The following is a 22,248-nucleotide window of genomic DNA, read 5'->3' as shown; positions in this document are numbered from 1 at the left end:
GTATATTGGGCATATACCACACCCCTCGTGCCTTATTGCTTAATTATCCATTCCCAAATGCAATATAGTTTTGTCCCACAAAAAAAAATACAATAACGATCTAATTTATTTTTGTGTTTTTATTTTTTTACAGAAACTTCTATATAGACAGTTCCCAAAAAGGAGTGTTGCCAAGTGAGAATCACAATATGGCTGCTTGCAATATATCATTAATTAGCATTTATTCTGAAATAGTTTCTAAATTATAATATGACAATATATTTTGTGAGACGTTTACAGAAATAATAAATATAGAAAATTATAGTGGTCACACCACATGGCATTTACAGGACTTTACATGGGGATCTTAAATTAAACACATAATTTCACTTTTAAACACTTATGTGAAGATACATTTTTTATTTATTTCAATGTTAATTCATTAACTTTTTCACTCTTCAAAACCCGTGATTGGGAGTCCCATAGGGCAGCGCACAATGGCCCAGCGTCATCTCGGTTTGGCCGGCGTAGGCTGTCATTGTAAATAAGAATTTGTTCTTAACTGACTTGCCTAGTTATATAAATGTTACATTTGTCAGTTGCCCATACAATATATTCATTCATTGCATTAGCCTTTAGTTGTTTACCTCAAACCCTCTCAGATCATTGGATCTATAGCACGAAATCCCAGGTCTGAGACCTGGAATCTGGAATCTTGTATATTAATGTAGATGTATATAAACAACATACGCACTGTAGTGTTTTTGCAGACTTTACTGTTGTATTCACTATAGTATTTACTGTAGTGCATACTGTAGTATTTACAGTTAACTATAGTAAAAATGCTATACTAAAAGGAAATGGTATCATATACTACAGTAATTAATGTAGTGTTTTGTGGATTGTAGTACACTGTCGTTTTTCTGTGGACTGTACTACGCTGTAGGATTTACTGTAGTGTTTTCGCAGGCTGTAGTATGGAAAAATATAGTCATTTCTATCATTTAAAAAGTGTAATGTTTTTTGCGGACTGTATTGTTTTTGCATATATTACTGTAGTATTTACTAGAGTATTGTACAGTATACGACAACATTCTATAGTAAGTACTACTCATAATTAAGGGATACTACAGTATGTAGTATAGTATTTCATGTGGGTTGCCAAAGGGTGAGAATCCAGCAGGTTGCTATGCAACCAAATCCATGTTGAGACAGCTTGGGTGCATTTTGGTTTATGACTGTAAAGTCTAACTTGTTGGCTGACGGAGCCAATTTCCATCTGTGCCCATTTCAAAAACAGAATTGATGATTTTTTCACGGTCGTATCCTCTTTTAAAAAAACACCCAAGTACAGTATAGCGCTCTGTCATCATCAGAATCTCATTCGGGTCATTTTCTCTTCCCGTTTACATCTCACATTATATTTGGAGTCCATCTGTGGGTTTAACGGGGTGATGGAGAAGACTGGGAAATGTTGGAAAAGGCTGAGAATGTTTATCCCTGACCAAAAGTGTCAAACACTCACTCACACACACAAATTCTCTCTATTCACATTTCGCTCCTCAGTGAAGCAATCACGTACTTAGCTATCTGTGCTGTGTTAGAATATCAATGTGTTTCTCAATTCTTCCTGGTTATTTATTTGTGTCCAGAGCCAGATAGCAGTTGTTGGGAGAGCAGGCACATTAGCCAGGGTATTTCTTCCCATTAACGTTCAGCAATAGCGACAAGGTCATTATTAATTGACAGCAGCAGTGATGCTGAATCTTGTTCTCTGTTCCACAGAGTCTAATGAAGAGATCGCATGCGTTAAACCTTGACCCTTGTCATCTCTAGGAAGATGTCAGAGGTGGTGTGTGTCCATGGTAAATACATAATTAATCAAGGATGTATGTGATAGGTTGAGTATACAGAGAGACCCTTCAATCCCCACACAATGAGTTATACAACATTAACCTCATTAATGAGTTCAATAAATGATGGAAAGCGAATGAGGGTTTTGACATTATGCAGATGTCAATGAGATCATGTTAGGTTGGTGACTGTGCTGTGCTGTGTGAGAGGAGACACAGAAAATGACTTTCTAGTGTTGTCACTAAACCTATATTATCTCAAAGGCTCCTTAACAGCTTCTACTCCCAAGCCATAAGACTGCTGAACAATTAATCAAATGGCCCCTATTACATTGACCACACTCCATTGGTTTTGTACACCACTGTTTATTATCTTTATTATCTTTATCATCACGTCACCCCTACCTACATGTACAACTTACCTCGACTAACCTGTACCCCCCCCCCGCACACTGACTCGGTACCGGTACCCCCTGTATATAGCCTCGCTATTGTTATGTTATTGTGTTACTTTTTATTTTAAAAAGTATAACTTTTTTTAAACGTTTGTTTATTTGGTAAATATTTTCTTAACTCTTCTTGAACTGCGCTGTTGGTTAAGGGCTTGTAAGTAAGCATTTCACGGTAAAGGTCTACACTTGTTGTATTCGGCGCAATGTGACAAATAAAGTCTGAGTTGATTGTTTTGTACTACAGACACAATCGTATGACGCAATCTCCATTTTAAAGTAGTACATTTTCTTCTTCTTCATTGGCTGATTGCTCCCAAGTCATAGGTATCCCCACCAGTTGACTACTTTAAAATAGTGGAAGGCCTCAATGGCAATGTCCATGCTAAAACAAGTTATATCCGTGATGAGTCCTGTATGACAAGTTGCCGAAATGCCACGTGCACCCACTTACTGTATGTCAGTGCATTCGTATCAACCTAACCATTACGAAACCTATATTCGATCAAATAACTCTCATGTGGAAAATTAGCAATTCTATGTTTTGTTCACCAAATTCGACATGCTCTCATTGCTAGTTTATTATGCTTGTTTTAGTCACCTAGACTTAATATGTAATCTCCAGGCCTCCCGGGTGGCACAGTTGTCTAAGGCACTGCAGTGCTAGCTGTGCCACAAGCATTCTGGGTTCGAGTCCAGGCTCTGTCACAGCTGGCCGTGACTGGGAGACCCATGGGGCAATGCACAATTGGCCCTGTGTTGCCCGGGTTAGGGGAGGGTTTGGCCAGCAGGAATGTCCTTGTCCCATCGAGCACTAGTGACTCCTGTGGTGGGCAGGGCACAGCACATGCTGACATGGTCACCAGGTGTTTCCTCCGACACATTGGTGTGGCTGGCTTCTGGGTTAAGTGGGCATTGTGTCAAGAAGCAGTGCAGCTTGGTTGGATTGTGTTTTGGGGGTCGCACAGCTCTCAACCTTTGCCTCTCCTGAGTCCATACGGGAGTTGCAGCGATGAGTCAAGACTGTAACTACCAATTGGATACCACAAATTTGGGGAGAAAAAAACATCTCAGACCATTATATTTTAAAGACAGTTGTATTTAATGGACTACATCAATTGGAACCGAAGAAAATAATAAGAGTATGCCACACCGTCTAAATTAGTTTTGTCTGGTAATTGCCACAGAATATTTGCAGTAAGGAAATACTTTATTTCAGTTGTACGGAACGATTGTCAAATAGATAAATAGATAGTCCTACTTTATGAGCAGACTAAGTTGCTGCGATGATAATACCAACCAGAGGGCGAAATAGTCTTGAAAAATGTTGGCTGTAATGGTTGGAACCGGTTCAGGGAACAGAACAGAAAACAATATTTGAAGAACAGAACCGGAAACTAAGTGATCTATACTGTTCTGGGACAGAACCGTTATTTTAAAACATAGGAACCGGATAATAACGTTATTTTTACATTCCAGGCATATTTTTTTCCAGTCCCACAAAATCCTAACAAAGTGCATATACAAAGCCCTCACTCTTGTCACTCAGAAACATATTCCAGTGACTGACTGACAGCTGGAAATCTTATCCAGTGTGTGTGTGTGTGTGTGTGTGTTTAGGCTACCTGCCCCTCCCCTCTGAAGCATAGGTTACTGTAGCTTACTGACGCCTACAAGCATGATTCAGAAATTAGGGAGAGATGTTTAAAATAATGGATTCCCTTTTTCAATGCTAGTTAGGATATTACAGTTATCACGTTTCACATTGGATTTTCTTGGCTCTTTCTAAATATAATTCAGTGGGCCCAATTCAGATAATGCATGTCATAACAAGCTGCCCAGTGCTAAAAGCCAAGTGTCCTCCATCTTCTCTCGCTATCTTATCACCCACAAAAGTTCAGTTGCATCTCGCTCCCTACACTGTGGCTGGCATTATGATTAAACCATGTTGTTACGACAAAATTTAATTTGTTCTTAATGACTTTCTTATACAGATTAAATCGCTTTCCCGCTCCATAGCGAGCTGCTCTATTCACACTGATTGGTGAAGTAATTTAATGTTGAGCTAAATGAAGGGGGAAAAAATGGATTTCAGAGGTTTAAGAAGGAACAGAAAGAACTATATAAACCAGTACTTTTTGGGGGTTCAAACCGGTTCAGAACTTCATTTTGCTGGTCGGAACAGTGAAACGGGACAACAACAAAAAAATAAAGGTTCTGTTCAGAACGAAACGATTGGAAAATGATTTCTGTTCCAACCCCTGGTTGGCTGCAATCAAGACAAAAAGATAACCTCGACATCTGCGTAAGGGAGTGGTAAATTGCTGGCTAATGTTTGTTGCAATTGAGATCAGCTGTGCCTGTGATTTTATCATGTATTGATGGTTTAATGAGAGATCAGCTGGCGATAATCTGTTGGCTTTTGATGGTTGCAATTGACTCATAAACAACCAGACAAGAAAAGTAGAAATGCACAAACTAGAAAAGCTCTTCTTGTGGATGAATATAGTTATTACTTAACGTGTAGTCAACTTATATAGGCCCTTGCAAACTATAAATACAGTATGTTGCCAGAAGGTGTCTCACAGTGAAGTGGGTCTTCTGTACGGAGCCTGTCGATACAAAACACATCTCATGCAGAGAGAGACCGCCTGGTGGGAAACAAGTAAGTCCATCAGTAGTAAATGAACCAGTCTGCTAACACAGCAAGACACTCTCAACAAGTCAACGCCTACACCGAACCCTCACACGAATGCAATATTCCTACAAATTCGTTTTTTTACCATTTTAATTGAACTTTTAAGAAATTCACTTTTGTCAGCGAACTTGTCCTCAGACTTTACCATTGTGTACTTTCAGAATAGAGTAGAGGTAAGGGGCACATTCAAGGTGGATGCCATCAGACGGGAGAATAACTTCTCTAAGAATAAAATGTTCCTCCCATTACCAGATCCTTCATGGCTCCATCGACGAGGACACCTTGAACCACATCGAGGCAGCATCCCTACGTGCTAATCTCTCGCTCGGCCGTGGTGGGCACCTGTGCTCAGATTAGGGAATTTGTCTTGCTTACTCATAATCAATGGCAGAGTGTGGCTCAATGACAGCTCAAGCCAAGACTGAAATCAGCTTGAGCCTCTTCCTCGGGACCACTCTGAACCACCCGACAGCACAGTAGAATACAGAGCCACAGTAACAGAGTGACACAGAACCACTCATGGCATTCAGTAGACCTGGAGATGAATTTTCAGTCATTTCTGTCAAGTACATTAAGCATGTTATCAGATTAAAATAAAAGTGGAGTGCTCCTTGTGGTATCAAGTTAGGCTACAAGGAAATGACAAGGGGCTGGGAAGAAACTGGTGTAAACAGGCTTTTTAAGTCTTGTTTTCAACGGCAAGACAGTGACAGCATGTCCTGCCAAAAAAAATTACCCAGGTCCTCTGAGAACAGGATCTTTCAGTCAAGTTCCTGACAATGTTCTATAACTACTGAACCCTTTAATATTGGGACAAAAACACACACACTGCTTGTGGCTAAAGTCAACATTGACCAGAAGTGCAAACGGAAGTTGCTCTTAATAACTGTTTCAGTTCAGTTTAGACATTTGGCTATACATAGACATGGACACAAAAAAAAAGCTTTCAATAACACACTTCACAAATCCCTCTCCATTCTCCATGTTTTGTTCTGGTTCTGCGGAACTAGCACCACATAAGATAACATCACATTTCAGAGTGGTTATGAGACTGTGTTGCAACAAATAGGACAGGAACAGCTGACATCAATCGTGGAAAATGCTACTCTATTCCATCTGGCATCAACGGATTCACTCCATTCCTTCATGAATGTCTTATTTCTCATAGGGAGTCAAAGTTGTGGACAACAGCCCAGCAGAGGAGAATTTATTCACGTTCCTGGAAATGCATCTATGGGTCAAGCCGGGCGATCACTGTTTCCAGATCTGCTCCTAACTAAACCGGTGATGAATAACAGGGATGAGAACAGAAGGGTCTTAACCATGAAGATCCCACAGTAGACACACCACATGGCTTTCCTGTTGGGTTAATTCCGCTCTTTCTTTAACTAGACATCAGGTACAACAGAGGGTCGATACATAGGGGGGGATCTTTCAAACGGAAAGTGCATTCTACAGAACAAGGGGTCACGTCTATTGTTAAGCGAGTGAAGTCATGAGCACAAAAAAAGGTTTCCTCTGCGAGATGTGAGAGGACTCCAACTCTACATGCTCGAGTTGTCTTCAACATGGGAGGTTAACATGACATTTGCACAAATGCCTTACCTTCCATCACGTACACCAAGGAGCCCACATCTCCTTCTTTGATAATGCAGCTGTCTTTGCCATATTCTACTGGGTACATGGAGTCAACGATCTCCTGGATCTGAGAAAGCTCGAGGTTCTTCATGAAGTCGTTGTCAAGAATGGCCTCCTTGATTAAGTCCTTGGACCTGTGAATGGAATGGAGAGAGATGTGTAAGCAAAGTTTAACGTTCTGTTCCTGAAGCTAGAATGAAGTGTGGGGGGTCACTGAATTGAGAACGATTAGCAAATGGAACCGTTCACATGAACTAATCTCGTCAAGAATGAGTGGCTCAACGTCTGTTCTGTTTTGACAGACTGCTTTCGCGTGTTGAAGCTTTTTCTATATTTCCATTTGAAGAAAAAAAAGGCCCACAAACTTCAATCAATAAATAACGCTATGTGAGCATCCAGTCAACGGTTTGGAAAAGAAAGGCACTTAAAGGCCAGATTGGAGAGAAGTGCTGCATAACCAGTAATTTGAGGCAAAAATCACCATACTGTTTCTCCCCACCTTAGGGCCTGTGAATAGAATCAGTTGTTATCTGTCACACCAGCCCTCCTTTATAGGCTTGGAGGCTGGATTATAAGGCCTTTCTACTACCTTGCATTTTTACTTCAGAGGCCTTGTTATGACTACCCAGAAGTGCCTCATCCAACAATTTGCTGTAAAAGATCAGCTTCAGAAGTACTTTGGCTTCACTATACCATATGCATCGTATTGTGCTGATCATAGAGAGAGTGGGCACTTTAAAAATCATATGGCCTTATTCTTTGGGATTGGAAATTATATTATGTTGTCTCATGTGGGAGGATGGTTCGCGATAGGGCATCGTTTCCAGCGAATCCTAGCTGAGCTGGTAGATTGGTGCTGTTGCCCTTCGGAGGTACAGAGAGCTGAGAGATGACACTCAGATACAAGGCATTAGCACTGTGCCACTGGCACCACTTGAACACGGGTATTGTGATTCAAAATAAGCCACCCTGTACTCAGTCTGTCCTAACAATGATATAACAAGTTCATAGCCGGTTCTCAATTCCTATTCACTTTTGATAGCTTTGTTTTTCTACGAAGCCCAGACGAGAGAGACACACAGCACAGTGTCAGTCAGATAGGACATTCAGGGCACTGAGAGTTTAAAAGTGTTATTTTTAAATTCTATGATTCTGCTGTAGCCTACTGTATACATTCACATGCGTAGATTTTAGCTAGAAGTGGAGGTGGGTGGTGGATACATCAACCAAAATCCACCTAGCTCTGTACCTGTCAAATCTGGCTCTGAAATGCAGGTTGGCATTAATTGCAATGACTTGTACTGTAGGCAGCTCTGCAGTGGTCACTAGCTGGCACAGCCACAAAGTAATACAATCATTATTTTAACCCTAACCACACTGCTAATCCTAATGCCTAACAATTAACCTTAAATTAAGACAAAAATATCATTTTTGTTTTCATGAATTTTTACGATATAGCCAATTTGACTTTGCAGCTGGCCTATCTAGCGGAAACCGCTCAGTTCTGTCTCCAGGATAAGAGTCATGACAATAAACGTCTAAGCTATCTCATGCTATTCTACACATGGGGCTGAGAGAAAATGCTGCCATTTTAAAGCAAAATTCCTGCAATTCTACACATATTGCCATGGGGCAGAGAGAAATATATGCAGTTATATAGTTATTCTCATGCCATTTTACACATTTTGTAATGAGGCTGAGAGAATTATCAATTTTGAAAGCTAATTTCTGGTAATTCTAAACATTTTCAACATGGCTTGTGACAGGGTGTTGAACTCATTTTGCCCTGGGGGATGCATTCGGTGATATGCTATGTTCATATGCTAACTGGGGAAGGGACCCGACCTTGAGGGGGCCCATAAAAGCCGCCCCCACATGTGGTAAGCCAGTGGTCAATGGCATCATGAAGCAAGTACAAGGACATTTTAGACAAAAACCTGGTTGCCTTTGCCAGGAAAGAAATGGTTAATTGCCAGAAAAATCAACATTTTGCAACGGCCATCTCTGTCTCCAGACTTGAACCCCATTGAAAAGCTGGGGTTTGAATGGAAGAGGGCAGTCCATAAGCACAGACCAAGGACATCAAGGATCTGGAAAGATTCTGTATGGTGGATTGGTCAAAGATCCCTCCCAATGTGTTCTCCAATATCATAAAACATTTTAGAAAAAGGCTCAGTGTCGTTATCCTCGCAAGGAGAAAGTGACAGATTATTGAAACTAGGAGATACACCCCCATCTTTTTGAGATAATATTTTATTACTTGTTAAACTAAATCTATATTAGTATAAAATAATGTTGCATACAATATAAATATAAGCTCAGCAATTGTATTATTCATTTATTTTTGTATTTTTTCCTTATCTTTATCAAGGGATCCAATAATTCTGGACCCCACGGTATATCCTTCCTCAAATCATCAAGGAATGTCAAAATTCGAAGTCTCTACAACAACTTTCTTTAATGAACAAATCAGCGGATAGAAAAGTCTAATGTTTCTTTAAGAAACCAAATAGACCCAGCAAATCCATGGAGTATACTCCTTTCAACTACAATGACTCATCTCCAACAAGTCAAAAAATTATTCTGAGAAAAAGCATAAAAGGAGAGCGCGAAACCATTAGTTCCTTTGGAGGTATTGAACTCCAGGTGGTCGCTAGTGTCAGAGGACCGACCCCCCTTGGTGGCCTGCCAGCCTGTCCTTTTGAAGACGGTTTGGGGAGAAGGGACAGAAATACCACTCATAAGGCTGCTTCAAATTAATCAGAGCCTTTGATATTCTGCATTAATAGGGTGTCCTGGCATGCTTTTCAGGGGAATACTGATGCGATATATTGCCAGATGGAGACAAGAGGGGCTTTGGTTGGAGTCTTTTAAATAACATAACTTAGACAAACTTGGATAGACATTACAGGGCTTCAGAGTGGTCCAGTGGTCTAAGGCACTGCATCTCTGTGCAAGAGGTGTCACTACAGTCCCTGGTTCGATTCCAGGCTGTATCATGTCCAGCTGTGATTGGGAGTTGCATAGGGCGGAGCACAATTGGCCCAGCGTCGTCCAGGTTTGGCCATCATTGTAAATAAGAATTTGTTCTTAACTGCCTTGCCTAGTTAAATTACAGGACTATGGCAACTGGTGTCACATGTAATATTTGAACTGAAAGTCAATAGATTCCAGTTTGACCTGTTGTGTTTGTGTGTTTTCCTTTGTTTCAGAAAGCGTGTCCCTGTCAGAGCCCAGAGGTAAACTTCGCGGTTCCCATAAAAGGATAAAGCATGCTCCTTTAGGAGCACAGCCAGATGGATAGACAGCATGACTACAGAATTTATAGGACCCTCGGACGGCGGGTGCAGGAATCAAACTCTTGTCCTCAATGCCCCCCCTGTACCATGCCGTCCAACCGTAGTTTCATTTAGGAGCTCGGACAGAAAAGTGTTTCCACAATGGATAGCATGTTTCTCCAGACTGAAGCAGGACATTTCCATGTAAAAGGACGCATGACCACCAACATGTGAGGTTCATAAGAGCAAATCAAACTGGGTGTCAAAGGAAAGCTAAGAGCCTATATTTTGGGGAAACATTTGAACCGTTTTACATCTTAGAAATTAGGCATAAATTACGGCTTTGATCTCTGGTTAAACGGATGGAAAAGGGGTCTTAGAAAACATTTCCCATAAACAGTCTTAAAAGGTATTAGAAATACATCAAAACATAATAATGTTGAAGTAAAGATGCCTGCCAACCAATTTCAACACTTACATTTAGTTTTGGAGAAGTTCTGTAAACTTCTGTAAAATATTGTTCTAATCCCTCCATGAGGGAGGACAATGAAAGTTCACAGAAGTAACAAGAAAAGGTAGACCTACCAATTTAGTTTATTCATTATTAAGTGATAAAAACTTGTAATTCTGTTACCAAATCGGTAACAGAAATACAAAAAAAAACAAATAAAAATTGGTAAAAGGAATTACTGCAATTGAATTGGCTACAATGGGAAAACATAGCAGCAACAAAGGACCTCCCACTGGCATACTGTTATGTTCAGCTCAAAACTATTTTCTTTCTCTTTCTGTTGTCTGGTAGTCAAGGTGAGTGTGAAAACAGTCTGCCCTAATGTTGCACGGTATACCAAAACTTCTGTACTTTTTCGAGACTAGAACATAAAACAAGGTTCGGTACTGGAATTTTTGTTTCTTTTGGTACTTCTGTAAAATGTGTCTTACAAATCAAGTCTGTCTATCAGTGCAGCCGATGTCCCCCTTGTAGCGCGAGTGCAGCGTGCCTGCTCCACTCAGCCTGCACTGGAAGTCTGGGCTGCATCATGCTGCACACAAGTTAACATACTTGAATAATGCAACACGGCATGTAGATTTTTTTTTTTTACTGTTAATTACTGTTTACAAAACACTGTCCATGAATGATTTTAAAAAACTTTACAATGCAAGAGGATACTGGTAGCTTCCAGCTTTGTGAGGCTACCTTTCCTTGCTAGTTTAAAACAATTATTTGACCTTTGTTTAACTAAGCAAGTCAGTTAAGAACAAATTCTTATTTATCTGTCACGTTCGTCGAAAGGAGCGGACCAAGGCGCAGCGTGCGTAGAGTTCCACATACTTTATAACAAAGTGAAACTTCACAAAAACAACCAATAAAAAAACTAAAGCCCATTAGAGCGCACTTAGGCACTAACTGAAAACAATATCCCACAACGCAGGTGGGAACAATGGACAACTTAAGGATGATCCCCAATTAGAGACAACGATAATCAGCTGCCTCTAATTGGGACCCCCCCCCCCACACACACACACACACACACACACTTAGTGTGCTGGCTCTCTCCTCGGCTCGACCGACAGCCCCAAAATAAATCTTGAGGATTCTGTGGCCACGGATCCCGGTGTCGTCGCTGTCCTCCTATGCTCTGTTAAGGGTCTTGCATCCACCCATTATTTCCTCCCATGTCCAGCTCTCCTTTACCTCCATGGTACGCTGCTTGGTGCTGGAATTGTGGGATATTGTTTTCAGTTTGTGCCTAAGTGCGCTCTGTACTGGACGTTTGTTTATTCTTTGTTGTTTTTGTGAAGTTTCACTTTGTAATAAAGTATGTGGAACTTGGTTCGCTCCTTTTGACAAATGTGACATTATAATGACGGCCTAGGAACAGTGTGTTAACTGCCTTGTTCAGGAGCAGAACAACAGATTTTTACCTTGTCAGTTTAGGGATTTGATCTAGCAACCTTTCGGTTACTGGCGCAACGCTCTTACCACTAGGCTACCTGCCGCCCCGGTTTGAGCGTTAGCTTCAGTTTACTACAGCTGAAGCTAACATCAATTCACTAGTCTAGTACTTTGTTTGTGGTAACATGCAAACCATAGCGCAAAATATGCTGATTTCAAAGCTGATTGCCAACAAAACAGTCTTTCTATTACCCCTCTCACAAAGATGATCTATTACCTCAGTGAACGGACTGTGTGTGTGAATAGGGCTCCAATGGGCTGCCCCCCTCTTGACTTGTGAATAACGTCATCACTGGTTAAAGCACGCACCTTTATAAAAATAAGCCACTTCTATGCAAATGTTGTTGATCCGTAAAATAAGTCCCAAATGGAAGGGATTTGTCTGTCATCTGTAGCCCTGTGAAATCAGCCAAAACAAGCTCAATAACTCAATGCACGCACACACTCCTATTGAAGATGCATCCACCTGTATTGTGAATAGGCCTAGGTTACATATTGAGTAACCTAGTTTCTAAATAGATTTACCATTTAAATAAATTATTAACATTATGTTTTGTAGTTAGATTGTTTTTACCAAAGTCAAATTGATTCATTAAAAAGTGACTGCCCTAAAAACCAACTAATCCCCTTGAAAAGGCCTGTGTGGCATTAATAGGAGTCAGAAACATTTATTCTAGTGTCAAAATGAACTGCAAAAATTGTAAATAAGATCATTTTGGTCATAAAGTCAGTCTCCTCTAAAACAGAGTTTTGAACCTGAGTACGTCACAACAAGTAAATGAAGGCTGGGTTTGGATTACAATTATGTCAACAAATCATGCCCATTTTTGCCAAAGACCACGTGCAAATCACCCCTCTGCCCACTTCGCTTCCCTTCATTGAATGGTGCTCCATTGTAGTGATGGGCATTCCAATGTATTAAAAATACATTGGTTTGTTATGAAAAAGAATGCTATTGAACATTTGCATTTAAAGTATAACTTTTTCATGTATATAAACAAAGTGCATATAAATCTAACCATTCAAAACGAATACCATCTGAACAGCATATCAAAGAAAAATAAATCACAATGTGCAAAACTGCAGCATCCCACTTAAAACATGAAACTGGTCCTTCTTTTCTCTCTCTTCTTTATTGCCATGTTATAACCAGCAGCACACAGCAATGCTGACCATATTTTGCTTTTATGAGAGATTTGCATTCAGAAATGCAAGCTGCCTCACTTGAGGGGCTGATGCGATTTCTTCTCTCAGTAATTATTTGTCCCGTTTTCGAGAAGACCCTCTCAGAGGGAATGGATGTGGCCACTATGGAGAGTCTCTCGATCATGAGAGTAAGTCGTGGGTAGACAGTAAGTCGTGGGTAGACAGATACCTTGTTCTTCCACCAGCTCAGAGGATCTGCAGGATCGGACCTCCATTATGGCATCTGCTGAGGGATTCCTTCGTGTTACATCCCCAGTTGCTCTCTCGTCAAACAGCATCCAAACAGCAGATGTTTGTGACACTACTGCTGGTGCTTCTGCTCCATTTGATCCCTCTTCTTCTTGTTGCCCTGGTGCCTGAGCCAGCTAACTGCTGGGTCTGTCCCTCCCTGCTGCTGAGGTTATTCTTTGAAAAGCCTCATCAATCGCTCTGGCATCACTGAAGGCTAACTTCTTAAACCTGGGGTCAAGTGCAGCGGTTTCTGATAGCATGTGATTATATTCCATTCTGTGGAACTTTCTGTCCATTGATGAACATAGGGTTTCCATCAACTCTGTCACATTTCCTGCGGTTACATTTGCTTCTCTCTGGTGTGACTGTGAGTGAGTTGGCTCGGCCCTCCCTCACGCATCTTTGGTTCATTGGTTGACACTGCGTGTCTGATTGACAGGAACAACAGGTGAGGCTGTTAGTCGGAGCAGACAGTCAGAAAGAATGTGTGTGTGCTTGAGCATTTAGGCCTATAATTCTTTTATTTCTTTTTTCGTTCTTTGAAATAGTTAATTCTATTCATTTAAATCTTTAGATTTTTCATATCTTAATACTTTTGTATATTTTAATAAATAGATTTAGCTCTTCTGATATGTGAGCCGGCTTCCAACGTTCACCTTCAACTCGTTCGCGAACGACCCATCACTACTCCATTGTTTCATCGCCCCCAACCAACGCGTTCAAAGGATCATGGCTATTTGAGATTGAAAAGCCATATACCGATTGACCATGCAATGCATGCTTCCAACACGATGCACAACCAACAACTATGGTTTGCATGCCCTGCCAAATGACCCTATCATGCAGAATAAGTGGTTGGAGTTCATTGGTCCCCAGTGGTTGTGCGTATACCGGTAGCTAGACCATAGATTGCTAGTTATGTATCTGGTTATGTATATTTTGATCATCATTATCATCGCTAGCATAGCTGATGCTAGCTAGCTAGCTAGCTACCTAACTAGCTACCTAGCCAGCTGGCTAATGTTAGCCTACCTTAATACAACTCAGATTTGGATTGCTTGACTTTAAATGCAACTTTAGCCAGCTAACTAAGAGGGGGACCACCATATTTTAGCTAGCTAACATTAGCATTGCTAACTATATTTTAGAACTGTGTTAGTAACAGTAATGGCAACATTGCCATCTCACTTAAGTATATTTGACGACATCATAATATATCAAAGTTGTTTCCTTCTAATTATTTGCCTACTTTAGCAATGTCATCGTATTTCCATGCCAATCTAAGTTAGTGTCATTTAGATGAAACAGTCACATTAGCCTCCGAGATGCAACCCATGTCTAGGGCGCAAATATATATTGGATGCAGATATGGTGGTACGAGCTAACGCATGTCTGACTACAAACAGTGTACTAAGTAATGGCAACAAACTCAAACCAACCCAGGGCCGTAGCATAGCATGTTGCATAGTGTAACTTCGTCACCGGCCTGAATCTAATCCAATCTAGAGCCAGTCAGTCAAAATCTGTAAAGAATAGAATTTAGCTTCCAAACAAGATTACGTTCTCGAAAGCTATGTTTATAATTGAGGCATGATGACAATCCTTGACCCTGTTTTTCTGTTAGAGAAAGTGCACAGTTGGGTGCCAGACTGATCCCCTGGTCTTGAACGGATGCCAGGACCTACCACAAGGAGAAAAAGTGGGTATCATAACATGTTCAGCAATGTTTTATGTGAAAAGTTGTATTAAAAATACCTGGCTTGATAAATAGTAGGCTAATTCCCCAGACATGCAGATACAACAAATAGAGTCATTTTGGTTGTGAAGTGCAGAAATGTTTGTCCTTTCTTTAAAACAAAATGTAAATGACCACTTTGCTGTCTATTACACTGTACATACCCCTACTACAGGCCCTTCCAGTCAACACCACCTCATAAGATGACCTGCTGCAGTTGTTCAAGATGTCCCGTTTGCAGCCAAACATGCAGCATAGAGAGGACCAGCAAGGGGGCGCTCATCAGAATCGTGCAGACATGCCTTCGCCATGAGCATTACTATTACTATTACTATTACACATGTTGGCAAGTATCCGGCCAGCAACCTTCACCCGTCACAGTCTCATTACATGTACTAATACAGAAGGTAACCCACTTCGTTACTTTGATACATTTCGTAACCCAATTGTGAAACATTGTTTATGTAAACTGACATTATTCGTTGCTTATTTTCTACTTATTAGATGCATTGAAAGTCCAGGACATAACGTAGCCTGGTGGAACCAGCCTGATCGACATTCTATTTCACTTCACATATAATGATATCTGAAGTGAAATAAAAAGGTGAACGCAGCGATCAGCTTGGTTCCACCATGCTAATCATAAGCACCATGGAGGGATAACGTGCTTGTGCGTTCATGCGTGCGTGTGTGTGAGACAGACCAGTGTCTTTGATGAGGGGCCAGGATCTGATCTACGCAGCCATGCCATCAATGGGGCTCTGACAAAGACCTCACCTCTTGCCTGCTCACCAACAGTCGTCGATGGGGAGAATAGAATTATGTAGGTTCAGTCTGACTTGTTCAAACTTCAACATAGGTAGCAGTTTGTGTGTCAGATATCACCTATCCTAACTGCCATTGGTTATAAAACAGTGACTATGTGTGTATGTGTTCCCAGAAACATGTATGGAGCCAGCACATGGAGACTTGCAAGGTGATGTGATGAAGTCCAGACTGACAGAATGGCTTGATAAGGATGCCTCTGAATGGAGAGACCTGGCACTCAGCATAAACATTTTACTAGACACAACTTTGACTTGTGCTGTCAATTATTGAATTGAATGCTATTAGTCAATATGGGGAGGGAGAAAATCTGTGTATTTTGCACCAGGATCAGGGAACTCCTGTTGTATACAGGACACCACACAGGAAGGTATGACCACTCTGACATGTTTGTCAAGGTAGCCCCATTACCACCAGACAAAATGCCAACGCACAGTATCCTTTTATCCCCCATGGTATCGTTTTGGCATCCATTTGGTATTGAGTATCATGATGGTATCGAGTAACTTAATACTAAACCTGGTATCGAAGTAAAAATTCTGGTATCGTGACGACACTAGTCTGGACAACCCCTCTCTCTCTCTCTCTGCCTTTCTCTTCTCTCTCTCCAGGGATACCTCTCCCGGCTCTTACTGACACCTCCCGAAGAGCCCACTCTCTTTCCATTTACTGTAACCAGCATCCGCACCCACTGAGCACCAACCAACATTGGACATCGGACGTCCATAGATGTTGAAATGTGGTCAGTCCACAATGGCCTTGATTTCAACGTCCACAGGTGTCGTTTTCTTGGCTGGTTCAGACCGGCCTTAATGTCTAGCGACTTAGATTGTTGGGGGCATTGATTTGACCTAAACATAAACGTCCATGATTGGTGACCAGACCAAATCTGAACCAATCATAGACGTCTGTTTCTCAAGTTTAGACAGCACAGTACAGTGCAGTGAAGCACAGTAGCGCAGTGTTTCCCAACCAGGGGTACTTGGCCTATCCACAGGGGGTACTTGAGAAGAGACCATAGACTTCCTGGTAAAATGCACATGAGGGGGTACTCTGGGCAGAGCAAAATGTACTTGGTAGTACATTAACTGAAAAGGGTTGGGAACCACTGCAGTAGAGTACAGTACAGTAGAGCACTCTAGAGTACATTACAATGTATTGTACTCTACTGAACTATACTTTACTCTTCCGTACTGTACTGAACTATACTATGCTCTACTGTGATGTCCAAACTTGTGAAACATAGACATCTATGATTGGTTCAGATTTGGTCCGGACTGACCAAATGTGGTCTTGTTTGGGGCGGACATTAGAATAATAGCCAGCGTGTAGAATAATACGCATATGCAAAGAATGATATTGCATATTTCTACCTTTGTCTACCGATTCAGGATACATGCATTGTTGGGAAGGGCTCTTTGTTGGGAAGTAAGAAGTAAGAATTTCACGGTAAAGTCTACAACTGTTGTAATTGGCGCATGTGACAAATAAAATTAAGAGAATGACATATCTATAATTATTCATTTCTGTGTAGGGACCCATGATGTAATTTTGTTACTGGGTGTAAATCCACTTAACTTACTGAAGTTAAATAACCAAATTAGATTTTTTTAAACTAAAGATGTCATGTCAAACTGACACCCCCTATGAGAACAAGATGGTGCTGACAGAGGGCTGCCTCGCTTCTAGTCCTTAGGAAACTTTGCACAAGCATTTCGCTACACTATAAGCATTTCGCTACACTATAAGCATTTCGCTACACTATAAGCATTTCGCTACACTCGCAATAACATTGCTAACCGTGTGTGTGTGTGACCAATAACATTTGATTTGATCCTTTCTGCGGTGCAGTCATCTTTGAATCTTAATTCTGAGCATATATTTAACAGAGTTTTTGGAAAATATGGCCGCATAAAAAAACTTTGGAGATTTGACCTTAATTCTGCCAACAAACTTTTCATCTGCACATTTCTTCCAGTAAAAGTTTTTGGGTCAAATGTTCTGTGTAAGTCATTAAAAGTTGTCCATGAGCATAGATTTGTATGGTTTGTTTTTGTTTGGCATACATTTTAAAGTGAAAAATAGTAGTCTTAGCGTAATCCCATTATCGTGGAATTAGTCAGAAGTAGCTCGTTCTAATGGCAAGTATTGGGGTTTTAGTTTCAGAAATATAGTTTCCAAGGCATGCATGAGATGTAATTGAAATAATGTCACATCAGTGCCCACATGGAGTTCCTATCAATTATAACATTGCTGCTGTGATCAAAACACTGGATAAAAGTGGTGATGGAAGAAGTATGACCGTAGATCCACTAGTGAGATAAAGCTTTTAGAGGCCAAACAGGAGGCAGGCAACCATTCGGTAAAATAACACATTGTTTCATAGATATGAACATCCTCACAAAAATCCATTCCATGGGAATATCCCCCTACCACCCACACACACACACACACATACAATATTGGCGAGAGGGAGAGAACCTATTCGTTTTGCTGAAACAAACCGTCTATCTTGACAGTGGATTACATAGGCCTTAGATTGTATCAAAATGCAAAGCCATCTGGGAGACACAAAATGACTGACTCCACATAAGAAATCTTTCTCCTTTGACTGAGCTTTGACAAACAAAGTGCTGTAATAGAAAGTAATGTTCTGTACTCTGAAGGGATTAACAGATACATGTATTTTTTAAATATAGATTTCTTTACAATACTCTACTTCCTAACCTAATGTTTCCACATGTTTTCATTTTATGCAGATATTGTATCTCTTACACTGAAACTGTGCAAAAGGAATTGCAATGGGATGTTCTGGTGCCGCTCTGGGAATTTAAAGTGTTGATTGAGGACCTAGTAGCGGAGGAATGTAACTATTTTTCTTTAATGTTGTGTTGTGCTGAATTTTTATTTTTACATTGCATTGATTGCTGTTTGGTTTCACATTGTATTTGATTGTTGTATTACTGTGATCAGGGCACCCTTGAGAATGAAACCCTGGTCTCAATGGGTTGACCCTGAATAAATAAAGAATAATAAAACATTTTTTTTTTAAATGGAAGAAAAAAATATAAAAAATATAAAAATATATTACACTATATATATATATATACTCAACTTTTGAACGGTTGTGAGTGTGTGTGTATATATATATATATATATATATATATATACACATATATATACACATACACACACACTCACAACCGTTCAAAAGTTTGGAGTCACTTAGAAATGTCCTTGTTTTTGAAAGAAAAGCACATTTTTTGTCTTTTAAAATAACATCAAATTGATCAGAAGTACAGTGTAGACATTGTTAAAAATTGTAGCTGGAAACGGCAGATTTTTTATGGAATATCTACAGAGGCCCATTATCAGCAACCATCACTCCTGTGTTCCAATTGCACGTTGTGTTAGCTAATCCAAATGTATCATTTTAAAAGGCTAATTGATCATTAGAAAACCCTTCTGGAATCATGTTAGCACAGCTGGAAACTGTTGTCCTGATTAAAGAAGCAATAAAACTGGCCTTCTTTAGACATGTTGAGTATCTGGAGCATCAGTATTTCTGGGTTTGATTACAGGCTCAAAGTGGCCAGAAACAAATAACTTTTTTTCTGAAACTCGTCAGTCTGTTCTTGTTCTGAGAAATGAAGGCTATTCCATGCGAGAAATTGCCAAGAAACTGAAGATCTCGTACAACGCCGTGTACTACTCCCTTCACAGAACAGCGCAAACTGGCTCTAACCAGAATAGAAAGAGGAGTGGGAGGCCACAGTGCACATCTGAGCAAGAGGACAAGTACATTAGAGTGTCTAGATTCAGAAACAGACGCCTCACAAGTCCTCAACTGGCAGCTTCATTAAATAGTACTGGCAAAACATTATTCTCAACATCAACAGGGAAGAGGCGACTCTGGGATGCTGGCCTTCTAGGCAGAGTTCCTCAGTCCAGTGTCTTTGTTATTTTGCCCATCTTAATCTTTTGTTTTTATTGGCCAGTCTCGGATATGGCTTTTTCTTTGCAACTCTGCCTAGAAGGCCAGCATCCCGGAGTCGCTTCTTCACTGTTGACGTTGAGACTGGTGTTTTGCGGGTACTATTTAATGAAGCTGCCAGTTGAGGACTTGTGAGGCGTCTGTTTCTGTTTCCAGATACTTGTCCTTTTGCTCAGTTGTGCACCGGGCCTCCCACTCCTCTTTATTATTAAAGTAGAAAGTTTAGTGTTTGGTACCATAGTCTTAGCAAGTAATGACTACATCAAGTTTGTGACTACAAACTTGTTGGATGCATTTGCAGTTTGTTTTAATTGTTTCAGATTATTTTGTTCCCAATAAAAATGAATCATAATTAATAATGTATTGTGTCATTTTGGAGTCACTTTTATTGTAAATAAGAATAGTTTATGTTTCTAAACACTTCTGGATTAATGTGGGTTTGAGCAACAAGTAAATTAGAAATGTCAGGTGTATGCTGTCAGAGGCTGATTATTACTGCAACATGTAAAATGTTGAATTGATGTGAATGAGTGGGGTTTACTGACTCTCCATAATGGTGTCAAACTCAAGTAAAACAAATGTTTATGTTGAGGCTTGAGGGGAGGCTAGTTTTATCGTATATACTCAGACAGGTGTATGCACAAACCATGCTGTCACTGCACAACTAGCACCCATTATGCAAATATATAGTGGCTACCTGATATCATTTTGCCATAAGACACACACACACACACACACACACACACACACACACAAACGTACCTCATTGCAAATGCAAACACAGGCAAATCTAAAGCCATGGTGTTGACATTCAATTAGCTTACTAGACATCAATGTTGCTTTCATGGGATTCACTTTTGGTACCAGTTGACTCATACTCTAACAGGGACATGGTGTTATAAATTCTGAGGCACAGTCGTAAGCACACAAGTAAGAGACGAATGAACAATGAACAAAGATGGACATATGACACCTACTGTGGGCTCTTGGGGTAGAATGGAAGAGTGACGTGACTGAGTTCATGAATGTCAAAGGCAGTGGGCTCTCCTGATATCGCCTGTCTCTTGGTCCTGTGCTGCTCCTGTAGTACGCTTGCCTTGTGGACTTGTTGCGTCGCCGGTTTGATAACGGATCGGTATTTATCCAGTTCATTTTGAAGCTTTTGTATCAATTCGTCCTTTTGATCTAATTCCAGTTCCAGTTCGTCAATTAGCGCGTCTCGTTGTCGCAACTCCTCAATCTTCTCTTGTAGTGCGTATTGGAGATCGCGTAGAGTCCCCATAGTTTCCAGAGAAGTCAGGATCACAAGAGCGCAGCAAACTTTGCGAATGATATGAATGATGCACAGATATGGAAGGCAACCTCCCGGTTCAGTGCCACTACACAAATTGAATACTTGCTCCAGATTTCGGACGGAACAATTCTTGCGCTTGATTTGAAGCTCTCAGGTGAGTTTCAAATTAAAGGTTGGTCAAATGTGACGAGCAATACGTTTCATTTTATTGCTCACATACGTCAGTACCCAGAGTGAGCGTCAGCGCTCGCAGGATGCCGAAGCACAATCATCCATCCCACGAGTGTAATAACCCAGTATGCACGGACCGACGCAGATGTCTTTTGGACGTTTTTTTTTTGTCCTGTCCAGACCGGATGTCTTTTTTTCAATCTTTTTTTGGTGCAGTCCAGACGGCTTTGAGTTCAACCTCTGTAATTGGTTCAGATTGTTTCTGGTCCGACCAGCCTTGGATTTAGACTTCTATGTTTGTTTCAGATTTTAATCAATCATACACATCTATGTTTCACAAGTTTGACCAGCACTGTACAGTTTAGAACAGCAGAGTACAGTACATTACAGTACAGTAAAGAAAAGTACAGTACAGTAAGAGCACAGTAGAGTAAAGTATAGTTCAGTACAGTAGAGTACAGCACAGTATAGTTAAGTGATAATGCCGGAGAAGCAGTGTTTGGAGGATATATTGGCACGGATGTTGTTAGGCCCAAAATGAACTCGAGGGCCAGAAAACTGTGTCAATATATCCTCCAAACACCGGCTTCGAAGGCATTATCACTTTTCTACAATAGGTTACCAACATATTAAAATAATGATTTAAACATTTGAATTAAAAACGTTATTTTGATGAATTTATTCATACTACTTCATCCTTTCACAAGATATAGTCACCACACAAATCTAGGGTTCTATCGGTTCAGTTGCCAGAGACGCAACCCAAGTCTCTTTGTTCTGTATCTATGGACGTTCCTTCGTTCTAAATGTTCTATTGCCATACTGGCTGGCAACGTTCTTATCCCTTGCTTGCTAGCTAGAAAACTACGGCTAATTTACAGTCACATCAAACAGTGCAGCCAGAATAAGAACAAAGTATTTTCATTTGTTTAAGCCGTTT

General features: G+C 40.5%; 1 protein-coding gene and 1 long non-coding RNA gene across 5 annotated transcripts in view; one reads left to right on the top strand and one right to left on the bottom strand.

Annotated features, from left to right (window-relative positions):
* prkg1b (protein kinase cGMP-dependent 1b) overlaps positions 1–22,248 on the bottom strand; it is a 163,476-nt gene that overhangs the window by 124,068 nt on the left and 17,160 nt on the right. For 2 of the 4 annotated variants that reach the window (XM_024387762.2, XM_024387763.2), the window contains exons 1-2: positions 20,821–21,432; positions 6,585–6,751 (exon numbers count right to left, since the gene is read on the bottom strand). In XM_024387762.2, the coding sequence (XP_024243530.1) occupies positions 6,585–6,751; positions 20,821–21,125 (472 nt within the window). In that variant the 5' untranslated portion in view covers positions 21,126–21,432. Of the gene's footprint in view, positions 1–6,584; positions 6,752–20,820; positions 21,433–22,248 lie in introns of those variants that run through there. The other 2 variants (XM_024387764.2, XM_024387765.2) reach the window with 1 other exon arrangement.
* On the top strand, positions 13,822–16,758 carry LOC121840783. The gene is made up of 3 exons (XR_006079920.1): positions 13,822–14,988; positions 15,200–15,847; positions 15,965–16,758. It is a non-coding gene; the product is annotated as an uncharacterized LOC121840783 (long non-coding RNA).

The sequence above is a fragment of the Oncorhynchus tshawytscha genome, linkage group LG25, assembly GCF_018296145.1.
Source record: "Oncorhynchus tshawytscha isolate Ot180627B linkage group LG25, Otsh_v2.0, whole genome shotgun sequence".
NCBI classification, from domain to species: domain Eukaryota; kingdom Metazoa; phylum Chordata; class Actinopteri; order Salmoniformes; family Salmonidae; genus Oncorhynchus; species Oncorhynchus tshawytscha.
This window is presented reverse-complemented; position numbering and strand designations above follow the sequence as displayed.